General features: G+C 41.7%; 1 protein-coding gene across 4 annotated transcripts; it reads right to left on the reverse strand.

Moving 5' to 3' along the window:
* Positions 1–1,871: 1,871 nt before the first annotated feature.
* On the reverse strand, positions 1,872–18,896 carry MYL12B (myosin light chain 12B). 4 transcript variants are annotated; one of them, XM_025365127.1, is made up of 4 exons: positions 18,766–18,896; positions 7,410–7,608; positions 2,733–2,894; positions 1,872–2,380 (listed from the first exon to the last, which is right to left on the reverse strand). In XM_025365127.1, the coding sequence occupies exons 2-4, from the start codon at positions 7,591–7,593 to the stop codon at positions 2,208–2,210; spliced, it is 519 nt and encodes a 172-aa protein (XP_025220912.1). In that variant the 5' UTR covers positions 7,594–7,608; positions 18,766–18,896; the 3' UTR covers positions 1,872–2,207. The 4 variants fall into 4 exon arrangements, with proteins under 4 accessions (XP_025220912.1, XP_025220914.1, XP_025220913.1 ...); XM_025365129.1 differs by having other exon boundaries at positions 18,261–18,806; XM_025365128.1 differs by lacking the exon at positions 18,766–18,896 and adding an exon at positions 18,233–18,723.
* Positions 18,897–22,658: the final 3,762 nt, after the last annotated feature.

The raw sequence follows: 22,658 nt of genomic DNA on the forward strand, positions 1-22,658 counted from the left end.
TTTTCAAATCTGGCTTTAAGCAGATCAATAAAATAAGCACAGTTACAATTATGCCAGAGATGGAAACAAGGCTGAGCTGCAGGGGAGGAAACAGGTAGGACCTGGAGAGGCATTTTATAACCATCTGCCCCGCTGAGTCCACGCTGCCCGCTCTTGCCTGGACAAATGGCAACAGCCTCCATACTGGCCTTCTTGCTTCTCTTTGTGCCCCTCCATTCTAGACACAGCGCCAACACTGATTTTAAGAATGTACATCACCTTTCTTCCCTGCATTTCACACTAGGATTCTGCTCCAAATACCCTCCCTGGACCCATATCATCCATGTGCTCTCCCGATGCTCCTGCCACACGTGCCCTGGAGTGGACAGCCTCACTCTGATCTTCACAGGGGCCCCGGACCTCCTTCCTGTCATTCAGATCTCAGCTTACCACCCCCTCAGAGGCCTTTCCTGACCACCCTGTCATGCCTGCCCAGTTCTCTGCACAGCACTGACCTGATCCTGCACATGGATCGTCTCCCAGCAGAGAATGCAGTCTCACAAGGGCAGCATCCTTGTCTGTCCCATCCCCGTTATCCCCAACCCTTGCAACAGTGTCGGGCACAAAACAGGTGGTTGACAGTGGTTCAGTGATCATCAAGATTATCCCACCATGTTTTCCTGTTTCCTGTGAAACACACAGCAATTCTCCACCTGGTTTTGTGACACTTTGTGGTGACTTTAAGCTTCTAAGTGGAAAAAAGAGCCAGATGTGGATTCTTATATTTGTTAGATCTTGGGCAGGAGCTTCAGTCTAAACCTCAGGTCTATTAATATAAAGTAGAACTGATACCTCAGAGACCGAGATTAGGTAATGTAAAAGTTCATGAGCTGTCCCCACATTCTGATGATAAAAGGAAGCCCAGGCTAACTGTTAGCAAGTGAATACAGACCGGCCTACTACCCCAAGTTGTAAAGCACCCATATTAAACAACATATAAATGCTCTGGTGCTAAGCAGATAAAATACCATCACAATACTTTTAGGAGGAGAAATCGGTGTTGAACAATGTTGGTTAATTTTTTAAAACTGATTTTTTCCTTTTTTAGATTGTTCTCTTTATTCTCATACTTTGGCCTTAAGGATTCTAAATGCTCAGAGCAACCTTGTCTTTCAGCTTTCTAGTCTGTGTTACATGAACTGCTTTCAAACACACGATAGTATTATTTATTTCAACCTGGGATAGAATTTTCTGAAATTCTGTTCCAATAATCAATTACCCCAAGATTATTTTAAATTTCAATAGTGACTACCGAATTGTATCATGATAGAACAGAAATGTCCTGACTCTTTTAGGAATTTGGGGCTTTTCATAGACAGTACCGTGCTTCCAGCACCGCGAGCTCTGAAGTTAGGTGCCCTAGGTTGGAATTCCAACTCTCATGTCCTAATAGTTACCCTGATCAACTACTCAACTATGCTAAGTCCTCCCACTTGAAATACAAGGCTAATAAAAATCCCACAAGGCTGCTGGGAAGATTCAATAAAAACTGTGTAGGCACAATGCTCCACATACAGTAAATGTACAACAACTAATCTTCAGAATTTTGCCTCTTCTCAGAATCTTAGATGAATGCAATGTTTAATGTTTTCCCAGATATATTTATATTTATCATTTAATAAACATCTGACTAGAAGCATGAAAAAAACAATGGCATAACTAGTTTGCACTGCATAATAATGTTAAAGGGTACTTAAAAGTTCTGAAGAACGCTGTCCCATACATGTGAAAAATCAATTTTACCATAAAACCTGAGTCATATGAAGTTGAAAACCTGAAAAAAGGACTACCCGCACCTATCACTCATTTGTTTAACTTGCCATTACACTGCATTTGAGTCAGCATAATCTTTATTTCAAAATAACATTTTTATTATATAAAAATGTAAAAATCCAGCAAAACCAGAAATAAGAATATATTTTTCTGGGCTTTCACATTTCTTGATTTTTATTCGCGATCTCTTTTTCAATACAATTTACACCCTCATCCCCATTTCCAGTCTGATTATACAAGTGCTAAGTGGCAGAAAGGTCTGGAATAAATACATCAAAAAGAGGCAAAGCTGTGAAACTAAGCTGCATGCAACAGGTTCTATGAGGGTGGGGAAAGTGTCTGAGAAATAAAACAGAGTAAGACAATGTAATTGGAAGGTTTTAGCTAAAGTTCTTTCAGTCATCTTTGTCTTTTGCTCCGTGTTTCAGGATGCGCGTGAACTCGATGTAATTGAAATTCCCCTTTTTGTCGATAGGTGCTTCTCTGTACAGCTCATCCACTTCCTCATCCGTAAACCGATCCCCCATGGTTGTCAGCAGCTCTCTCAGGTAATCTTCCTGAATGGTGCCTGGAAGGCAACAGAAAGAAGAAAGCAGTCATCACTACTTCCTGGCACTTTAACAGTTCATTTCTAAAGCTAGTCAATCTTATAAAATATTTCAGAATATCTATATCTAGAAACAAAATAAGTTAGTGAACTAAGGCTATATGAACTATACCATTATGTTTTCCAATTATTCTTAGAGTTCTGTGTTAATATTAGATCAAATCATTTAAAAGCTCAGAAACAGATCATAAACTTACAAAATTATTGTTAAGCAAATATTTTTCCAAAGGTAAAAAAAGAAAACCCTTTCTATTTCAAGAGAAGTACTTCATATAGTCTGGAATGAGGCTGGGCATAAACAAATAGTACTCACCTGTTGCTTCTTCATCAAAGCAAGCAAAAGCATTTCTGATGACATCTTCAGGATCTGTGCCATTTAACTTCTCACCAAACATGGTGAGGAACATGGTGAAATTGATGGGGCCTGGTGCCTCATTCATCATGGCATCAAGGTATGCATCAGTGGGATTCTTCCCTGTTAAAAATGCACATTTTAACATTTAAAGACAAAAAAATCTAACTTCAATAGTTATTTCACTATTATGCTCCCCAACATATTTTAAAACTTTACATCATTTGACACCAATTTTTCAATTAACTTTGAGAACATTTTAAAAAGATTATTTTTGACAACTTAAAAAATATTTGATACATCATTATAAAAATGTATTCCAGGTTTACACTGAAGGCTATTTATTCGTTTATGTGAACTTTCTCTTCATTATTTTTCATTAAAAACAAAACAAAAACCTGAAGTCAGGCAGTGCCACATTATTACAACTTTTTTTTTTGGGGGGGGACTACAGACATGTGCCACCACGCCCAGCTAATTTTTTATTTTTTGTAAAGACTGGGTTTCACTATGCTGCCCAGGCTGGCCTTGAACTCCTGAGCTCAAGTGATCCATCTGCCTTGGCCTCCCAACGTGACAGGATTGCAGGTGTGCATCACCACGCCCAGCCTATATCCTGAATGCTGATAACATCAACGGTTCATCAGGGGAGTCGGTTCAATAGAGTCATTCAAAACAATCTAAATGTTCACATTTCCAGTTGTGGTACGGATGTCCATGAGTTGGTATGCTTCAAAGTTGTATTTATAAGTTGGCCATTTAAGTTTAAACTATTAGCATGGTTTTGAATTGGGAGCTTATTTTGAACAATGTTAGATATCTTCAAACACTGTGTACACACGTCACTGAACTGTGGTCTTGTTTGGTATTGTTTGTAATGGGAAATCTTAATCTCCATCCCAAGTGTGAACGGTTCTTTTAGTGCAGCGGTGAACTCCCCTGACCTTTCCCTGGGAGCTGGAAGAAATCTCCCTGGAACGGCCAGACATGGTGGGAGTGTTTCTGAGGCCCCACGGTGTGGGGAAGCAGCACTGAACCAACGGTCTGGAATACTGGGTTTGAATCCCAGTTCTACCACTGGTTGTGGGACGTAGGAGGAAGTGGCAGAACTGGCATTTAAACCCAGTATTCCAGATCCTTCATTCAGTGCTGCCCTATGTAGAATTTACTTCTTTTTTAAAAAAATCTAACACTGACTGGTTAAAGTTTGTATCTCAAAGGTATCTTCCAACATTAAGTTTATATGATTTTACATGAAAAGAATATCTATTAGTCAGATATTCATATCTAAGGAAGCATCTCAAAATTACACCCAACTAAGCCAAAGCTAGAATGACAATCATAGCTACAATTATAGTTCATATGTAAGTTTTAACTCTGGGAATTTGGGTGAAATTTAAACATCATGTTGGCATCTATTTCACTGCATTCCTACCTGATTACACTTACTCAATGCTCCAATATCAAAATTAGCCCAAAATTAAACTCAAGATTCACTGAATAAGTTAAAGTAGCTAAAAAGATCTACTTTCGGCTGGGCGCGGTGGCTCACACCTGTAATCCCAGCTCTTTGGGAGGCCAAGGCGGGCGGATCACAAGGCCAGGGGATCAAGACCATCCTGGCTAACACGGTGAAACCCTGTCTGTACTAAAAATGCAAAAAATCTGCCAGGCATGGTGGCGGGTGCCTGTAGTCCCAGCTACTTGACAGGCTGAGGCAGGAGAATGGCATGAACACGGGAGGCAGAGCTTGCAGTGAGCTGACATCACACCACTGCACTCCAGCCTGGGTGACAGTGAGACTCCATCTCAAAAAAAAAAAAAAAAAAAAGAAAAAAAAAAAAAAAAAAAAAGAAGAAGAAGAAAAAAAAAATCTACTTTCCTACCTCCAGATTTAACCCAATCACTTGCAGCATTTTTTGGGGGGAAGAAAAACTGTAACCAAAAGGTGTGAAGAGAACTCTAGGGTACAAAAAGCTACAGGGATTTAAAATGAATTGGTTTAGGCTAACCACTTACGGACCCGCTCAAAACACGCAATGTAATCTGTTGATTTGAAAGGTAAATACGTATCTTTTGAAAATTCGTATTTATTTCAATTGTTATGGGTACACAGGAGGTGTATGTATTTATGGGGTACATGAGATACTTTGATACAGGCATATAGTGCATAATAATCACATCAATGTAAATGGCATAGCCATCCCTTCAAGCACTTATCATTTCTTTGTGTTATCAACATTCCAACTATACTGAGTTATTTTAAAATGTACAATAAATTACTGCTGACTGCAGTCACCTTGTTGTTCTATCAAATACTAGATCTTATTCATTCTATCTATACTTTCGTATCTATTAACCATTCCCATTCTTCTCCCCACCCTTCCCAGTCTCTGATAACCATCCTTCTACTTTCCATCTCCATGAGTTCAATTATTTTAACTTTTAGCTCCCATAAATGTGTAAGAACATGTGAAGTTTATCTTTCTGTGCCTGGCTTATTTCACTTAATATAATGTCTTCCATTCCATCATGTTGCAATGACAGGATCTCATTTTTTATGGCCGAATAGTATTCCATTGTACATAAGTACCACATTTTTTAAATCTGTTCTTGGTGATGGATACTTATGGTGTTTTCAAATCATGGCTGCTGTGAACAGTGCTGGAATAAACATGGGAGTGCAGATACCTCTTCAATTATACTACTCATTTCCTTTTTTGGGGGTATGTACCTAGCAGTGGGATTGCTGGATCACACGGGGGAGCTCCTATTTGTAGTTCTCTGAGGAACCTCCATACTGTCCTCCACAGTGGCTGTACTTATTTACATTCCTACCAATAATGTATGAAGGTTCCCCTAAAAAGTAAATATAGATGCTAAAGCAAACTAAATATGGCCTGAGAATGACTCCGTACTTCTCATTTGAGTCCCTGCGGATGAACTCTAACCTAGCTTAATAGTCCGACAAGATTGAAAACCTAACTTAGGAGTACGAGCCTGTAACAATTGCTGAGTCTTGGCCAATCCCAGCAGCCATACTTCAACCATTCATACACTGCTGAGTGTTCAAACCATGTTCAAATAAGCCATATGCCGAGCTGTAATCAATCCAGCCATTCCATACCTCACTTCCAACTTCTGTACGTCATTTCCCTTTTTTTGTCTATAAATCTTCTTCTACCACGTGGCTGTACTGGAGTCTCTGTGAATCTGCTGTGATTCTAGGGGATACCTGATTCGCAAATTGTTCATTGCTCAGTTAAACTCCCTTAAATTTAATTAGGCTGAAGTTGTTCCTTTAACACATGTCTTTAAAAGGATGGGTTTCTGCAAAACAGAAGGCCTCAAAGACAACCTCTGACTCTACCACGACTTGTTCATTCAACAAATATCTACTGAGCATCTATTATAAGCAGAGTATAGACTTGAGAGTTCAATCTTTGGAAGACGGCTAAGTTCCTCAATTTTCCTCAGAGGCCTTCTTCAGTACTGACTTGCCCAAGAATATACTCAGACATTCTGAATGTGAGAAACACTAGGTTATAATCTCACTGCAAGTCAACAAATCAGATAAAAATCTTTGATTCTACTCTCACCTTGGATAAACAAAAGTTACAAAATGTTAACAATCAGTGAATATAGCTAAAGATGTGTAGGTGTTCACTATAACGTTCTTTCCACTTTTTGTAGGCTTAAAATTTTTCAAAATCATATGTTGGATAGGAATAAGTGCACACCTAAACTTTACTTTCAATGTGTTAGGAGAAATAATCAAAATCAAAAGTTAGAAAAATAAAAGCTAGCTAATCATTTTGTAGGCATTAAAAGAAAAAAAAAAACCCCACCTCTTTCTTTGCCTTTTTGGCCAGTCAGCCAAGCAGTAGGACAGAGTGCAAAGTCTCACTGTAGGCCATCCCTGACCCGCTCCCAGCCTGCCTCACCCCCTCCGCTTTGGCCTATCAAGGTCTCCTTTGCCTGCAGTTCCTTGACTCCCAACTGTAAAACAACTGCTGACTCTGGGCAGAACATGTAGGATGCTGCCTCCTGTCCTTCTTTTTAAGATCAAAAGAAACAATAACAAAATCATAAAAGGAATATTAACACCCATATACCAACATACAAATGGCTGTTTATGTGTGCTTTAAATCCTGTATCTTTACATTTTCTTTAGTTATTAAAAAAAGTCATACAAAATATTGTGAAAGTCTTCTTCCCTGTTCCCTTTTCCAGTCGCGCTGCCCCTCCTCCGCAGAGATAACCATCATCACTTACTGTCACTCCTTGTTTATAACCCGTACTCAACCTTTATTAAGTATATTATTTAGCTATACTTATTTGAAACTCTGGTATTTTGCTGCCTAGCCATGCCTTGGCTTTCCATCTAGAGACCTAAAAAATTTAGCTAACAGGAATGTTAGTCTACCTGGGCACAGCATCTGCCAGGTCCCCAACCTTATAGGCTTATCCCCATATGACTGGACAAGCCCCAAAATGGCACCTCCCACACCTGGAAATCTCTCTAGAAGCCTTCTGAGACAAGGAGAGAAATATTTGTACATCACACACAAAAAAATGATTCATAGAGAGACAAATTATTATCTTTGGGAAAATACAAATAAAGAATATAAAGTCTACCTAGAGAAGCAAGCATATCATGCAAATCTTCCTTGTCGATGAAGCCATCTCTGTTCTGATCAATCATGTTGAAGGCCTCTTTGAACTCCTGAATCTGTGACTGGTCAAACATGGCAAACACATTGGATGTTGCGCGCTGAGGGCGCTTCTTGGTGGTCTTGGTCTTTGCCTTTTTGCTCGACATGGTGGTTGTTTAATTCTGGAGTTTAAAAAGACACAAAAACATAAAACAAAAAAAAAACCCCAAAATTATAAAACAAAGCAAAAACAGAATACATAATACCTAAAGTTAGTATGTAAAGATATCAATATGGAATTATTACTTCAATTGGATAGGAATAAGTATGCAACTAAACTTTATTTCCAATGGGACAATTAAATGACTGAGTGGAAAAAAAGCAGTTTTGAAACATTAAGGAACAGAATTTGCCAGGCACCAGTGGCTCATGCCTATAATCCCAAGACTTTGGGAGGCCAAGGTGGGAGGATCACTTGAGACTAGGAGTTCGAGACTTGCCTGGGCAACACAGTGAGACTCCCATTTCTAAAAAACAAAGAAACACAATAGAAATTATTGATGTACCTTCTCCTAAATTTCAGGGGACCTATTTTTATGAAGTGAGACTTTAAAATATCTAACGATAGCTAGCATCTATGGAGTACTTACTCTGGCCAAGCACTGTTATGAAGGCCCAGGGCTTCCTCAAAAAGAAAGTCTCCAAAGTTGATCTCTTACTCTGACAAAGACTGTCCCCATTTAATCCTCACAACAGTGGCCTATGGTAGGTACTCTTATTCCCATTTTACCACCAGTATAATATATACTCTCTGAGCCTCAATTTTTCATCAGTAAAACATGATATCTACTTCAATGCAAAGAACTAAATGAGATAACATATGTAAAAAGACTAGTCATGTTCAAAAAAGGTCTCATCTTTATAAATATCAAACCTACCCTTTCATCTTTCTAGCTATCCCTGCATTTCCCTTTTCCCTTGACAAGACTTTCAGAATACCAGTCTGATGCTGAACTGTCATTTTTCCTTCTGTTTTTTATTTTAGAGATGGGTGGTTCTCACTATATTGCCCAGTCTGGTCTTGAACTCCGAGGCTTGAGAGATCCTCCCAAACTGCTGGGATTACAGACAGGAGCCACCGTGCCCAGCCCCTTTTCTCTTCTTCCCAATCATTTCTCGATTCTCTGTAATATGGCTTTGGTAGTAGCCTCCAACACTCTACTGAAAGCCACCAATAATTTAAATATCAAGCAGAAAAGACAGTTGTCATTTCATTTTTTATGTGCAGTTTTATATAATAAATAACACACAAAAATACCATCAGCTCTGGAGTTAGGAAGTCGTAAGTTCAAATCTCAGCTCCACCATTACTAGCTACATATAACCTCTGAAAACCTACATATCTGAGCCTAACAGCTTTCAGTGAGTTCTGTGAGTCTTAGCAAATAATCAAACTCAAGGGTGGTCTTAGGACAGCCAAACTTGAAACTGCTGTCAGCAATGATGGTCTCGCAGACTGTTTCTGTAACTTCCCACAATGTGAAAACAAATGACTAGACAGGTCAATGATCGAGCAGGGGGATTTTTGGACCTGAGTCTCCAGGACTTCCAGTATTGGGATTTTTTATATAAATTTATTGTCTACTTCTATTTCTTCAAGCTAAAGAACACGCACAGGGTGTTTTGAAGCTTGACTTAGTGGTGTAGTTTTGAAGTACACCAGCCTTACAGTCCTTACTCTAACATTCCAACTCCTCACCCTCCCCATGTACAAGTCCTAAATAAATGTTAATTTTCTTCTCTTCCCTGTAACTTAGTGTTATTTGACCTTAGTTATATCGAAGGTTAAACAGAGACAGAATGTAGTCTACTAACAAGGCATTTGATTATGTTTTCGTTCCTGTTCACATACCAAAACTTATAAGGTTCATTTTAATGCTAAAAATTTTGACTCAATTTCTTCAAGATAGTCAAGTACATCTGAAGGCAAAAATGTTAGCTCTTTCTCTCTCAGTATCAGTAAGTCGTTTTTGTAATCAAGTTATTTAGAAAAAGTTCCCAATGAGTTAAATATTTATTTTTAAAAACTAATCAAGCCAGGCGCGGTGGCTCACACCTGTAATCTCAACACTTTGGGAGGCTGAGGCCGGAAGACTGCTTGAGCCCAGGAGTTTGAGACAGGCCTGGGCAACAAAGTGAGACCCTGTCCCTACAAAAAAATAAAAAAATGAGCCAGGTGTGGTGGCGCATGCCTATGGTCCCAGCTACTACTTGGGAGGCTGGGGTGGAAGGATCATTTAAGCCTGGGAGGTCGAGTCTAGTGAACCGTAATGGTGCCTCTAACCTCAGCCTGGGTGACAAGACACTGTCTCAAAAAATCAAATCAAATCAAATCAAAATCAGTCAACTGTATCATGCTACTTCTACAGTTAACCCAAAAATATACTATATTTAAACATTTTTGAAGTTTAGTCCGAGTTCTCTAAGAAGCTGATACCAAGATAGAATTAAACAACCAAGGATTTTTATTAGGGGAAATGCCTCTGAGAAAGAATATGTAGGTAGTTAGCCTGATAAGGCTAGAAGAGCCATCACCATCTGATGGTGATGCCCAAGAAAAGGAAACAGAGAAGGCAAGTTGATGGAAGAGAACAAAAAACAATTCACTAACTGGTCCTAATCAAAATACGTTAGATTAGATAAAGGCTCAATGTGGTAATACCGTATTTTAAATTTGTTTCATACTTCATTTAAAAACAGTGGTACATTTGTATATGTATATGGTACCTATAAAAACACACACAATATCAGCTGAAAAGTGAGGCAAAATTGCATCAAAATAATCAATCTGAAGGGAACTCTGGCCCCCAAAGAAATTACCACCCTCTCTCCTTCCCTTCTGAAATAAGTATCTTGGCTTCCTCCACCTTCTCACTTCCCACTCACTTTTCAACCCACCACAATCTGGCTTTCTGTTTTCTACTGCAACTGCTTTAATTGCCAAATCTGGTCTAAATCTTCTTGGATCAGTCTACTGCATCACACTATTTTATCCCTCTTTTCTTTGGAGATTCAGCCACTGTTAGCCTGGTGCTCCGTAACAGTAGAAATGAACTTTCCCAGGTGGAAAGGGTCCCAACCTTGAAGAACTTATGCTCTAATGAGGAAGACTGATTATGTACAATGGTGTATTTGACTTACTCTAGCTCAGTTCTCTTATTTCTAAGACTTCCTCCTCCATTTCCCTCTTAGATGTTTATCTCCACTTAAATATTCATGTTTCCCAGTATTCTAGCAGCACATGGTTTAAAGTTCTTTTCAGTCTTCATTCCTTGGATGATCTCATCAACTTTCACTGTTCTGACAACACCTACACCTCCCAAATCTGAACCTCCAGGCCTGACCTTTCCTTGGAGCCTCGGACTCACACATCCAAATGCCTGTGAAAGGCACCCATCTGGATGCCCCATAGACACTCATAATCAACATGCTGAAAACTCAATTATCTCCCCGCTCCTGAACTTTACCATCTTTGTTTCCAATCATCTACCCAGTAGCCAGAAACCTAGGAGTCACCCTCCCCAATCCCTCTCCCTGATGAACCAAGCCCTGCCTCTAAGAAATATTTCTCAGAGATGCTCATCTTCCTCATTCGTCTGTCACCACCCTAAACTGGATCCTCATTGTCTCTTGTGTAAAATATTTCTATGGCCTCTTCACTATCCCCTTGCCTCTCGGCTCTCTCAAAACTACCCTTAGTTTTCTAGCCAGGGTTGTCTAAAATATGAATATGACCTCATCATTCCACTTTTTAAAATCTTCTTTGGCTCTCCACTTCCTAAAAGTACCAAGTTCCTAAACATGGCGCATGAGTCTTCCTTTCCCTACTCTAGAATGACCTTTCCAGCCTCCTCTCTAGTCATTCCCTGCTTTGTACTTTTCCTTTAGCAACACCAAACTGCAAATGTCCCCAAGGTACCATGCCATTTCTTATCTTGTATATCTTTGTTCTTGCTATTTTTCCAACCCCAATTGCCCTGATCTACTTCTCTGCCTTAGGAACACAGAGAGAATTAAAGGTCTACTCAACTTACAGCTACTACCATTTATTAAGTGACTCACATGCTGGAAACATTATGTACGTTAACTGAAACATGCCCCCCTGCCAAGTGAAGAAACTGAAGGTCAAAGATATTAAATAATCTTGCCCAAGGTCACCTCGCGGCAGAGTTAGGATTCAAATCCCATTTGTTACAGGTTGTTTCTCCCTGTATATTTTCTACTTCCTACGAAATACTCTTCTAATTATTTTGAGTTTAGCATAAAATTTTTAAAACTTGCCATGCCACCAATATAATTCAACACTGATTTCTGAGCACCTACATTCCTCTAAATGCAAATCCTAGACAAACTGAGTTTTCAAACCAAGTCAAACTATACCAGAGACACCAATGTACAGAATAGAGTTGCAGTCAGTAAATGAAATGTGAATGGCACTGCCTGGAATTGTGCAGTGTAGTAGTCCTGGTTGGGTTTAGTCAGGTGGCAACTATCAGTCATGGCTTTCCTTTGAAACTCTGATCTAGGACTGTCCAATTTATTAATGTTTAACCAAGAAGCATTCAAAAACAACAAACAAAAACACAAAAAACCAACCCAACCCTTAAAGACAGAAAATAGCCATACAGAACACAGCACAAAATGAATGTAATAACCCTCAATAGCAGTAAAAACACTTCTTCCTCCCTCTGCAACACTGTTACTGATATTGCTATAAATTTCTAATATAAAGTGAACTAAAGGATATAAGTAGTACTCAGAGGTTACATCAAAGGCAGCCATGTAGGAATTGATACAGCAGTCCCTTCTTATGTGAGGGGGATACATTCCAAGACTCCAGTGGATGTCTAAAACCAGGGATAGTACCCAACCCAAACAGTTAGCCCTCCATATCCACAGGTTCCACACTCAGATTCAACCGAGAATCCATTGTTCGTTTATTTGGAAAAATACAAACAAAAAATACAACAATAAAAATACAAATAAAAAATACAGTATAACAACTATTTATATAGTATTTGCATTATATTAGGTATTATAAGCAATCTAGAAATGATTTAAAGTATTCAGGAGGATATGTGTAGGTTATATGCAAATACTATGCCATTTAATACGGGGCACTTGAGCATCTGCAGATTCTGGTGTCTGCAGGAGGGTCCTGGAACCAACCCTCTGCAGATCCTGATGAATGACTACATGCACTGTTTTCTTACACATACATACCTATGATAAAGTTTAATTTATACATTAAGCACAGTAACAGATTAACAATAATCAAATAGAACAATTATAATATACTGTAATAAAAATTATGTGGATGAGATCTCTGACAATATCTCACTGTACTGTACTCACTTATTTTCAGACCTCAGTTGACCACAGGTCACTGAAACGGAGGAAGCAAACCATGGACAGTGGAAAGCAGCATCATATAAGACTACTGTATTATGTATTATAGCTGGCTGTGGTATCAACATACTTAGTTGATAATAAAAATGTTTGTAAAGTCACTTGCAGTACTGACATGCAAACAGAAACATGGACACCATCATCATTAATAAGTAGAAACTGTCTATGTACTTCAGCATATACGGCTCTATCGAAGCCTGGGGAAGATGCTCACAGAGCACATTCTGTTAGCTACCTATGATTTCCTCACCATTGCTTTGAGGCTTCTTCCTTCAAGTATCTGAAGTCAGCTAGAGCAAGTAAATACGGCTCCTAAAGCAGTTAAATCCTCTGGTTTCAATCTTGGCTGCGCATCAGAATCACCTCAGAAGTTTCAAACAAGTGATGCCTGTAGCTACAAGGTAATGGAAGGTCTGGGGGTGGAGCCCAGGCATCTGTATTTTCAAAAATGCACCAGGTGATTTCAATGCACATTGAAGGTTGAGAACCACTTAACTTGTTAAGTTAGACCACATTGGCTGTTCATGTATCTAGCTGCCCTTAGTTTTTCAATGTTGTCATTATGGTTTAATGGAGATGTTGGAGACATGGATTCTAATTCCAGTTCTATCATTCACAAGTTGTATGATTGCTGGTCATTTCGGCTTTCCCAGGCCTCATTTTCCTCATCCATAAAGTAAGTGTTAAGTAGATCAGAAGTCATAACCCGGCAGCTACCAGACTACATGCAGTCTGCACAGAGGTTCATTTAGTAATCCGCAGGGATGACCTTTAAAATGCCTCTTTTAAAAATTGAATTAGTTTGCCAACATTTAAAAAAACTGAACATTTTACATAACCTAAATTTCAGATATTTTAAACAACTGTACAATAAGGAATCACTTGACCAGCATCCCGGAAATCCCTGTAGGTGGTAAGTGTTCAACAAGCAATCCCCTCTACTCCCTCCATCTCCTCATCCCAGCTGGTATTAGTTTGTTATCTGTCTGGCCCTCAGAACACTTCACCTTGCCCCTCTGGTCATGGTGGTAGCCAGCTTCCCAGAAAGCCCTCAACAATTCTCATGCCCTTGTCCAGTCCCCTCCAACAATGAAAAGTGTTAACCTGTGTAACCAATAAGATACTGTGACAATAAGATATTGTGGGCCGGGCGCGGTGGCTCACGAGGTCAGGAGATCGAGACCATCCTGGTTAACACGGTGAAACCCCATTTCTACTAAAAATACAAAAAACTAGCCGGGTGCGGTGGCGGGCGCCTGTAGTCCCAGCTACTCGGGAGGCTGACGCAGGAGAATGGCGTGAACCCAGGAGGCAGAGCTTGCAGTGAGCCGAGATTGTGCCACTGCATTCCAGCCTGGGCGACAGGGCAAGACTCCGTCTCAAAAAAAAAAAAAAAAAAAGATATTGTGAAATGAGGGTGTTTGGCTTTGTCATAATACACCTTGTAGCTTTTTCCCTGCTCTGTCTTGGATCACTCAATCTGCGGGAGCCAGGTCATAAAGACACTCACACAGCCCTGTGGAGAGATCCATGTGGCAGGGAATTGAGGGTTCTTGCCAACAGCCAGCACCAACTTGTCAGCTATGTGTCAGCCATCTTGGAGGCTGATCTTCCTTCAGACGACTGCAGCCCCCGCATGCCACCTCATGAGAGACCCTGTGTCAGAACCACCCACCTAAGCTGCTCTGGCTCTGACCCTCAAAAATTGTTCACTGTTTCTGAGGTGCTAGGTTTTGGAGTCATTTGTTATACACCAATAGAAAAGCTACAAAGTCACTGTCTCCTTGGCCTCTTTAATGTTAAAATAGGGCTATACCTTTATTTCAGAATTATAGTCACAGTCCAAGTTCCAAGGGACCACAGTCAAGTTTGCATAGCACAGGGAATTTTCTATTTCTGAAGAGAAAAGTTTAACTCCTTCTACTCAGTTTTCATTCAAGTTCTGTAGGTTCTTTTTACTGCACGAGTCACCCTTCCTCAACATTCCTATCACCCCCATCCTATTCTTTTGGCTGAATTCCTCTGGCTCTGACCAGCAAATCACTTCCTGATTTGCTAGTTATTCCTGCTTTCTAATTAGAGCCTCAAAGCTCTGTCCTTTTTCCTAAGTACTAACTGAAAACCTGGTAATATAAAGGCACCACTCAAAAACGAGATAATTGAGGAGAGGAGGGAGGAGCTGGTTTTGTGAGCAAAGGATGATAAACAACTCAAATTTTAGCTGGGCCACAGTAGAATGCTAGTAGAGGACAGGACTCTGAGGGGGTCTTGTTAGCAGTGCTGATGTGTGTGAGTAAAGCCCTCAGAGTAGATGAACTCACACAGAAAAGCAGAGAGTAGTTCTTGAGCTAAAACCTAAGGTCATTTTTACTCCACCTCATCTTCTTCAAGGTCTATCAGAATCTTTAGAAATTTATCATGGATTCTTATGGTTATTACTGTAGTCAAGATGAATGTTCTAATTGGAAGACTCAAATGACTGGACACATAAGCAACAGTCTGAAAACAGCAGTCATAAACAGAATTTAGTTTATATCAAGTTAAAATACTTCCGAAATTAACCTCATATACCTAATGACATATAATTGTTTTTATGCTGCATATTTAGGCAAAAAAGATAGCTCCATAAATTATTAGAAGTATTTTTTTTCAAGGAGTCAAACTCAATTTTTTCAACTTTTTTTTTTTAACACCATGAAGCATTTCCCCTAGTACTCTATATGTATTTTAACACTTACAACATACATGTAACACTGACATTTCTTTCTCTATTATAGGTTTTATGATCATTCCAGTTGGCTGCAAACTTTCTATTCTGAGCCTCCCATATCATTTTGTTTTACTGCAGTGAAATTTATATAGTCAAATGTACAAACCTTAATCAGTTTTTATAATGTGTATACCCATGTAACTATCACTCCCATTAAGTTACAAATGTTAACATTGTTCCAGAAAATTCTCTCCAAGTTAATCACCATCTCCCATAGGCAACCACTGTTCAGATTTCTTTTCTTTTCTTTTTTTTTTTTTGAGACGGAGTCTCGCTCTGTCGCCCAGGCTGGAGTGCAGTGGCCGGATCTCAGCTCACTGCAAGCTCCGCCTCCCGGGTTCACGCCATTCTCCTGCCTCAGCCTCCCGAGTAGCTGGGACTACAGGCGTCCGCCACATCGCCCGGCTAGTTTTTTTTTTGTATTTTTTAGTAGAGACGGGGTTTCACCATGTTAGCCAGGATGGTCTCGATCTCCTGACCTCGTGATCCACCCGTCTCGGCCTCCCAAAGTGCTGGGATTACAGGCTTGAGCCACCGCGCCTGGCCCACTGTTCAGATTTCTATCACCATAGATTAGTTTTGTTTTTGAACTTCTTATAAACGGAATTGTACAGTATATATTCATATATATGCCTGTCTTCTTTCACTCAATACAATGTTTTTGAAATTCACCTCTCTTACTGGGTTTATGGCACAAAGTTCACTGTAGCCTTGAACTCTTGGACTCAAGTGATCCTCCTAACTCAGCCTCTTGAGCAGCTAGGACTACAGGCATGAGCCACCATACACAGTTACTTTGCAAGGAGGGGGTGCGGGGGTAGAGACAGGGTCTCGCTATGTTGCCCAGGTTGGTCTTGAACCCCTGGCTTCAAATGACCCTCCTACCTTGGCCTCCCAAAGCACTGGGATTACAGGTGTGAGCCACCATGCCTGGCCATATTCATTCCTTTTACTGCCTTCTGCCTTTCCACTTTGGACTGTGGAACTTAGTAGTGTGCCTTGCACACGGCAGGTGCTCAAATAATCCTAGTTAAGCAACTACATATATATGTATAGTATATATAGTTGTGTATAGTGTGTATATATAGTTCCTTCCTGTAACAAACAGAATTACACATATATGTTCATTACAAGGTAGGTCCCGGATCTGAATCCCAACATGAGGCTTTTCTCTATGGTCTACCTATGGTTCCAGTCTCTTCCCCAAGAGATCCCTAAGGAAACTTAGCAGCTACCCACTGCTCCATACCTGGAAGCAGCAGTACTAACCAGGGACAATAACTGAGTGCTAAAGATGTGCCAGGCACTGATTTAAGGATTTCGTATGTATTAACACATTTAATCCTCACGACAACTCATCATATAGGTACTGTTATCATTCTCTTCTCTCAGATACGAAAATCAGGGTAAAGAGAATAAACAACTTGCCACACCGCTAGAAAATGGCAGAACTTAGAGTCAGGATCTGTACTCAGGAAATCAAGCTCCAGAGCTTGAACCACTAGCCAGTAACATCCTGCATACAGGCAGCTGAAATTCTCTGCCATGAAAATGTGGATAGCTGGGAGTAATAAGCAATGATACCCCAAAGTTAAATGTGTGGAGTGAGGAAGGAAGATCCCAAAGATGCTGGCAAAAAGGGTACGATAAACTTATCCCCAAATATACCTGGAGTCTTTGAATCTTGGGAGAAAGGGAAAACTAGCCCCATGTTGGGGCTCTACATCCTGTTATCTTTCCTAACCTTAGCAACTCTCGTCTGGAGATCTGTCCTTTAAAAGTTGCAGTTCATCTTGTCCAAGCTTAGTCTCATCAAAGCATAAATGAACATCGAGTCAGCCATCATAAAAGTTGTTGCACTCAACAGAGCCTAAACAACGCAAAAGCTGTGCTCTTAGTTATGAAGTCCAGGAGGGTCCACCACCTTGGGCAAATTACCTCACCTCTCTGGGTTTCGTTTTTCTCAGTTATAAAACGCAAAGGCTTCACAAGGTAATCTATTAGGTCCTACTGAATTCTAAATGCTTTGATTCTTCTCTTACCAAAAGACCATGCCAAATCTACCTTCAACTAAGCGGCCAAATGAATCCTCTAAACATCCCTTTCTTATTACTCCCTTAGTGAAGACTCCAAAATTACTCTCTATGGCTTCTTACATAATCTTTTCTTTCTCCTAAGTTTTCAAGACATCCATAAGAAGGTCCCACTTACCTGTCTACCCTTATTTGCTACTATAAGTCGTTATAGTTCTGTTCCATTCCCGCCGGTATGGGTTCCATACCCTACGGTCTGCTTTTCACAGGAGACAATTCCCAGCTTTTGAGTTTTGCTCGTTACCACCTCCCACACATCTAGCCGGAAACGCTAAGTTCTCCCTCCTAGGACTGAATCCAAGGCCTTCAGTGAGGTCACGATTCTTTTCCAAGTAACCTTTCCCCATTTCTGTTAATTGTCCTTTCTTCAGACAACACGAAACCTTTACAAGATGCAAGACACACTAAGCGAATTACAACTCTATGTAAATCATTACATTTGAGCCTGTATCAACCACACACTCGGCTACCGGCATGCTAATAGCTTCCTTGGAGGCTTCACCTTAGGCAAGACCGTGCACTAGGAGGCTCCTGCACCCTCCAAAGCATCTAGGACAGTGTTGGGCACAGGGCAGGTACTCCACACGAACACGCCCGGGTCCGCCCTAATCCACCGCCAGGGCCCGCCGCTGGGCCGGGAGGGCAGGCGACGACCCCGGGGCCGGCGGGCGGTCCAGGGCCCAGGTGTGTGAGGTCACCCAGGTGGTGAAGGGTCGACCCACGCACCGCCCGGCCCCGGCCACCTCTCCAGCAGGGCGTCTCCCCCGGCCGACTCCATCGCCTGCAGCCTCCCGGCCTCCGGACTTCCGGGCCAGGGCCTCACCGCCAACCCTCCTCCCTCCTCCCTCCACCTCCGGCCCCATGCCCCCTTCTCAGCCAGCCTGACAGGTCCCGCCGACGCCTGGCCGCGCTGGGGCGGGGTCCGGCCGCAGGCGCGCGACGGGAGGGGGCGCGGGGACACGGAGGCGGCCCGAGGGGTCTCGCGAGCGGAGTCGAGCGCCACTCACCCGGCGCGAAACACCAGAACCGGGGTCGCCCTGCGCGAGACGACGAGCGACAGCGAAGAGCGCTAGGCTGTGGCCGGACAGTGGCGGCGCCGACACTTCCTGCCTGAAGGGGCGGAGCGGAAGGCGCACCGGAAGGCGCGGCTGGACCAAGTGGAACGGGGGTGCGCAGAGTGTTCGCGCCTGGGCGCGGGGTCTGTGTGTCAGCCGAGCGGCTGGGCTGCTGGGGCCGGAGGCACACGGCCAGGGTCTTAACTGCCCTTCGGCCTGCTCCGATCCGCTGCGATATAGCGCCGGCGCCGCGGCGGTCGCCCGCAGCCGGGCCCTCGTCCCCCGCTCCTTTGGCAGCTCCGCGGCCCTTCCGCATTCCTGGCCCGCTGGGCGCGGCTGGGCCGGGCGCTGGAATTTGACCCGAGCGGGCCGCGATCAGCGGAGGATTTGGGGTACCCTTTGACCCAGGCGGGGCGCGATCCGCCGAGGATTTGGGGTCCCCTGGCGCCGAACCCTGAGTTTCCAGATTTAGAAAGTAAAAGTACAGTTCTTCTAAATTTGAATTTCAGACAAGACAGGTTTTATGGTTCGTCCCCTGTAATGCTGAGAAGGTGAGGGCGGCGCCTGGGCGGATTCTTTTCCGCTCCAGAATCCCTTTCTCTTTTCAAACCGCATTCCAGCCCGAGTTAAATCCTTTAACCTACTCCTCTCTGCTTACCCTCATAAGGTTTACGGCCTTATGAGGCTACGGCCACAGCCTATGGCTGTTTCATTCCTCCTTTAGCCACAAGAAAGTTTTATTCAAACTACTTTCTTAACTTTATCAAGAAAATGGCAACGCACACACATACATGCACACACAAAGAAAAACACGAAGCGGCCGGGCGCGGTGGCTCACGCCTGTAATACGAGCTCTCACGGAGGCAGAGGCGGGAGGATAGCTTGAGCCCAGGAGTTCGAGACCTGCCTGGGCAATATAGCGAGACCCCGTTCTCCACAAAAAGGAAGAAGAAGAAAAAAAAGAAAAACAAGAAGCTACGTTTTTCAGGTTTTGCTCTAGATCGTGTTTGTGGCTGTGTTCTTCAAGATATTTTTCCCTCACCTTGAGGTAATCTAGCATTACTTCATCTAGCATTACTAAAATAGCATTACTTCAGGATGGTGGAAGATTGGCAGTCTAATAGCAAATCTTTGTTGAACTCTTCTTATTGCCTTAACATGTGCTGCATGCTGAGAGATGAATTCAAAGCCTCTTAGGGAGTTTATATATTCTAGAAATCTTTGATCAGAAATTCCTAGAAGGGAGGGAGCTTGTGTTCAGCACTCTATAGCAGTTCTTAAACAGTAGCACGCCTAATAACAAGACTTTAAAAAACATTTTTGAGCCTCAAAACCGGGTATTAGGATTCAGTGAGTAAAAGGTGGAGGATAATTCCAATTTGTGGTAAGCACACATGATGCTGATGCGGTGGTCCTCATCCCAGCAGCACAGCTCTAAATCCAGTTCATGACTGTATGTATTTTCTCAATAGTGTTAGAAAAGCAATTGCTTAAAAGTCACACCTGGTTCTACAATATTTACCCTTTCCTTAACTGTAGTCTAGGTTTTGGTTCGATAGTTTAAATAATTAAAAAATATAAGTTTCTAGAATTGTGCTGTCCAATACAATCGTCACTAACCACATGTGGCTACACTTAAATTCAGTTCCTCAGTTGTATTTGATAACGTTTGATACCTGGAATGCAGTGGCTATTCACAGGTGTGATCATAATGCACTACAACCTGGAACTCCTGGGCTCAAGCGATCCTCTCACCTGAGCCTCTCAAGTAGTTGGGACTACAGGTGAGAGACACCGCACCAGTGCGTCTGGCAGTATTAGACACATTTTTGTTTTTTGAAACAGTCTTGCTCTGTTGCTCAGGCTGGAGTGCAGTGGCTCGATCTCGACTCACTGCAACCTCTGCCTCCCGGGTTCATGCGATTCTCCTGCCTTAGCCGCCCGAGTAGCAGGGACTACAGGCGTGTGCCACGACGCCCATCTAATTTTTGTATTTTTAGTAGAGACGGGTTTTCACCGTGTTGGCCAGGATGGTCTCAGTCTCTTGTCCTTGTGATCCACACGCCTCGGCCTCCAAAAGTGCTGGGATTACAGTCGTGAGCCACCGCGTCCGGCCAGTATTAGACACATTTTAAGTGCTCAATAGCCACATGTGGTTAGTGTCCTTATTGTATGGCACAGAGAGCATTTCCATAATTACAGAAGCTTCTATTTGACAGCACTATTCTGAAGAAATACTTCTAAGGTACATTGTTCTCTCTAGATGCAAAAGAAAAGCCTATATAGGCTTTATTTAATCATTAATAAAAATGTATTCACTAATAAAAATAGCTGGATAGCTAAATATCTATCATTGGAAAATTAATTATAGCATACCCACGTCAAAGATAATTGAAGTTAAGAATGGTTGAAAAAGCAATATACTCAAAACAACAGTGGCTATGCCAAAACATGAGGTACAATTTTAGTAAATGAAAAAACAAGTTGTAAACTCATTACAACTCTAAAATGTATGTGGATAAACATTGGAGAAGTCACAATTCCTGCTATTTGAGCAGACACAGAGAAATCTAGACTAAAAAGATACAGGGACTTGGAGGATGGAAGAGCGAGTGAAAATGGAATAAGCAGCACGGGGAAAACTGGGCATTTCTTCAGTGCGGGATTAGCTACAACAATTGCTTTATGGACAGAAAAGGTAAGCAGACATGACTAAGGACTTGTCAAATCTGGGGGCGTCTCATTTAAACCTTCCCATACTCCACTGTTCTGTGTTGGACACTACTAACCTTCTTACTCTTGACATTAACTAGGTTTCCGTAAAACTGTTTCTGTGGCTCCATTTACCTCTCCAAACTCTGATCATTTTTTATCTGATCCTCAAGTCTAGGTGTTAAACCTCTTGCTGTCTTTCCTCTTTTCACTTTGTAGCAAATGGTTTCCTTTCCTTCTCAATTTGCTTTTACTTGTCTCTTATGCTCAGGCCTTCCTCCTTTCCTTACCAGGAGCATTCAATTCCTGCTCTCAAGTCATAGGTTCTTCCATCAAGTAAAATTTGGGGCCTGGAATCCAAATGACCATATCATATGCAGGTAGATAAGGATGCCACCCCCATTAGGTTGGTTTTGTCCGATTTTTTTTTTTTTTTAAAGACAGGGTCTCGCTGTCACCCCAGGCTGGAGTGCAGTGGCACAATCAGTTCACTCCAGCCTCGGACTCCTGGGCTCAAGCAATCCTTCCACCTTAGCTTTCGGAGTAGCTGGGATTATAGGCACCCGCCACCATATCCGGCTAATTTTTTTTTTTTTTAATTTTTATGTAGAGATGGGGTTTTGCTTTGTTGCCCAGGCTAATGTCAAACTTCTGGCTTCAAGCAGTCTTCCTACTTCGACCTTCCAAAGTGCTGGGATAACAGATGTGAGCCAACATGCCTAGCCAGATCTTTTGAAATAGTTTGTTTCAAGTTTGACTTTCATCATGGAAACTTCTGAGACTGATTTTTCAGTCAAACACACCATTGAAATGGATGCTTTTACCTTTCTATTGGCAATCATTCTTGTTTAAGCAAAGAATGGTATTACTAAATTAGGAGAATTATTTCATTCAGGGTACATCATTGTTCTTAATGCAAGTTGGTTCTTTGGGCAGTTATCTGAAAGGGAAACAGGAACCCTGCAAGAGATCATTTTAGTAGTACCTTGTATTTCATATAGTGGAAACAATGTTATGTGTTCTTCACTGGAGATTTAACAAAGCATATGATAATTTTTTCTCTTGACATGGAAATTCAGTTCAAAAAACAAGATTTTAGCACCATGGCCATAGCCTGGAAAAAGTATTTTGGC

The sequence above is a fragment of the Theropithecus gelada genome, chromosome 18, assembly GCF_003255815.1.
Source record: "Theropithecus gelada isolate Dixy chromosome 18, Tgel_1.0, whole genome shotgun sequence".
In the NCBI taxonomy this organism is placed as follows: domain Eukaryota; kingdom Metazoa; phylum Chordata; class Mammalia; order Primates; family Cercopithecidae; genus Theropithecus; species Theropithecus gelada.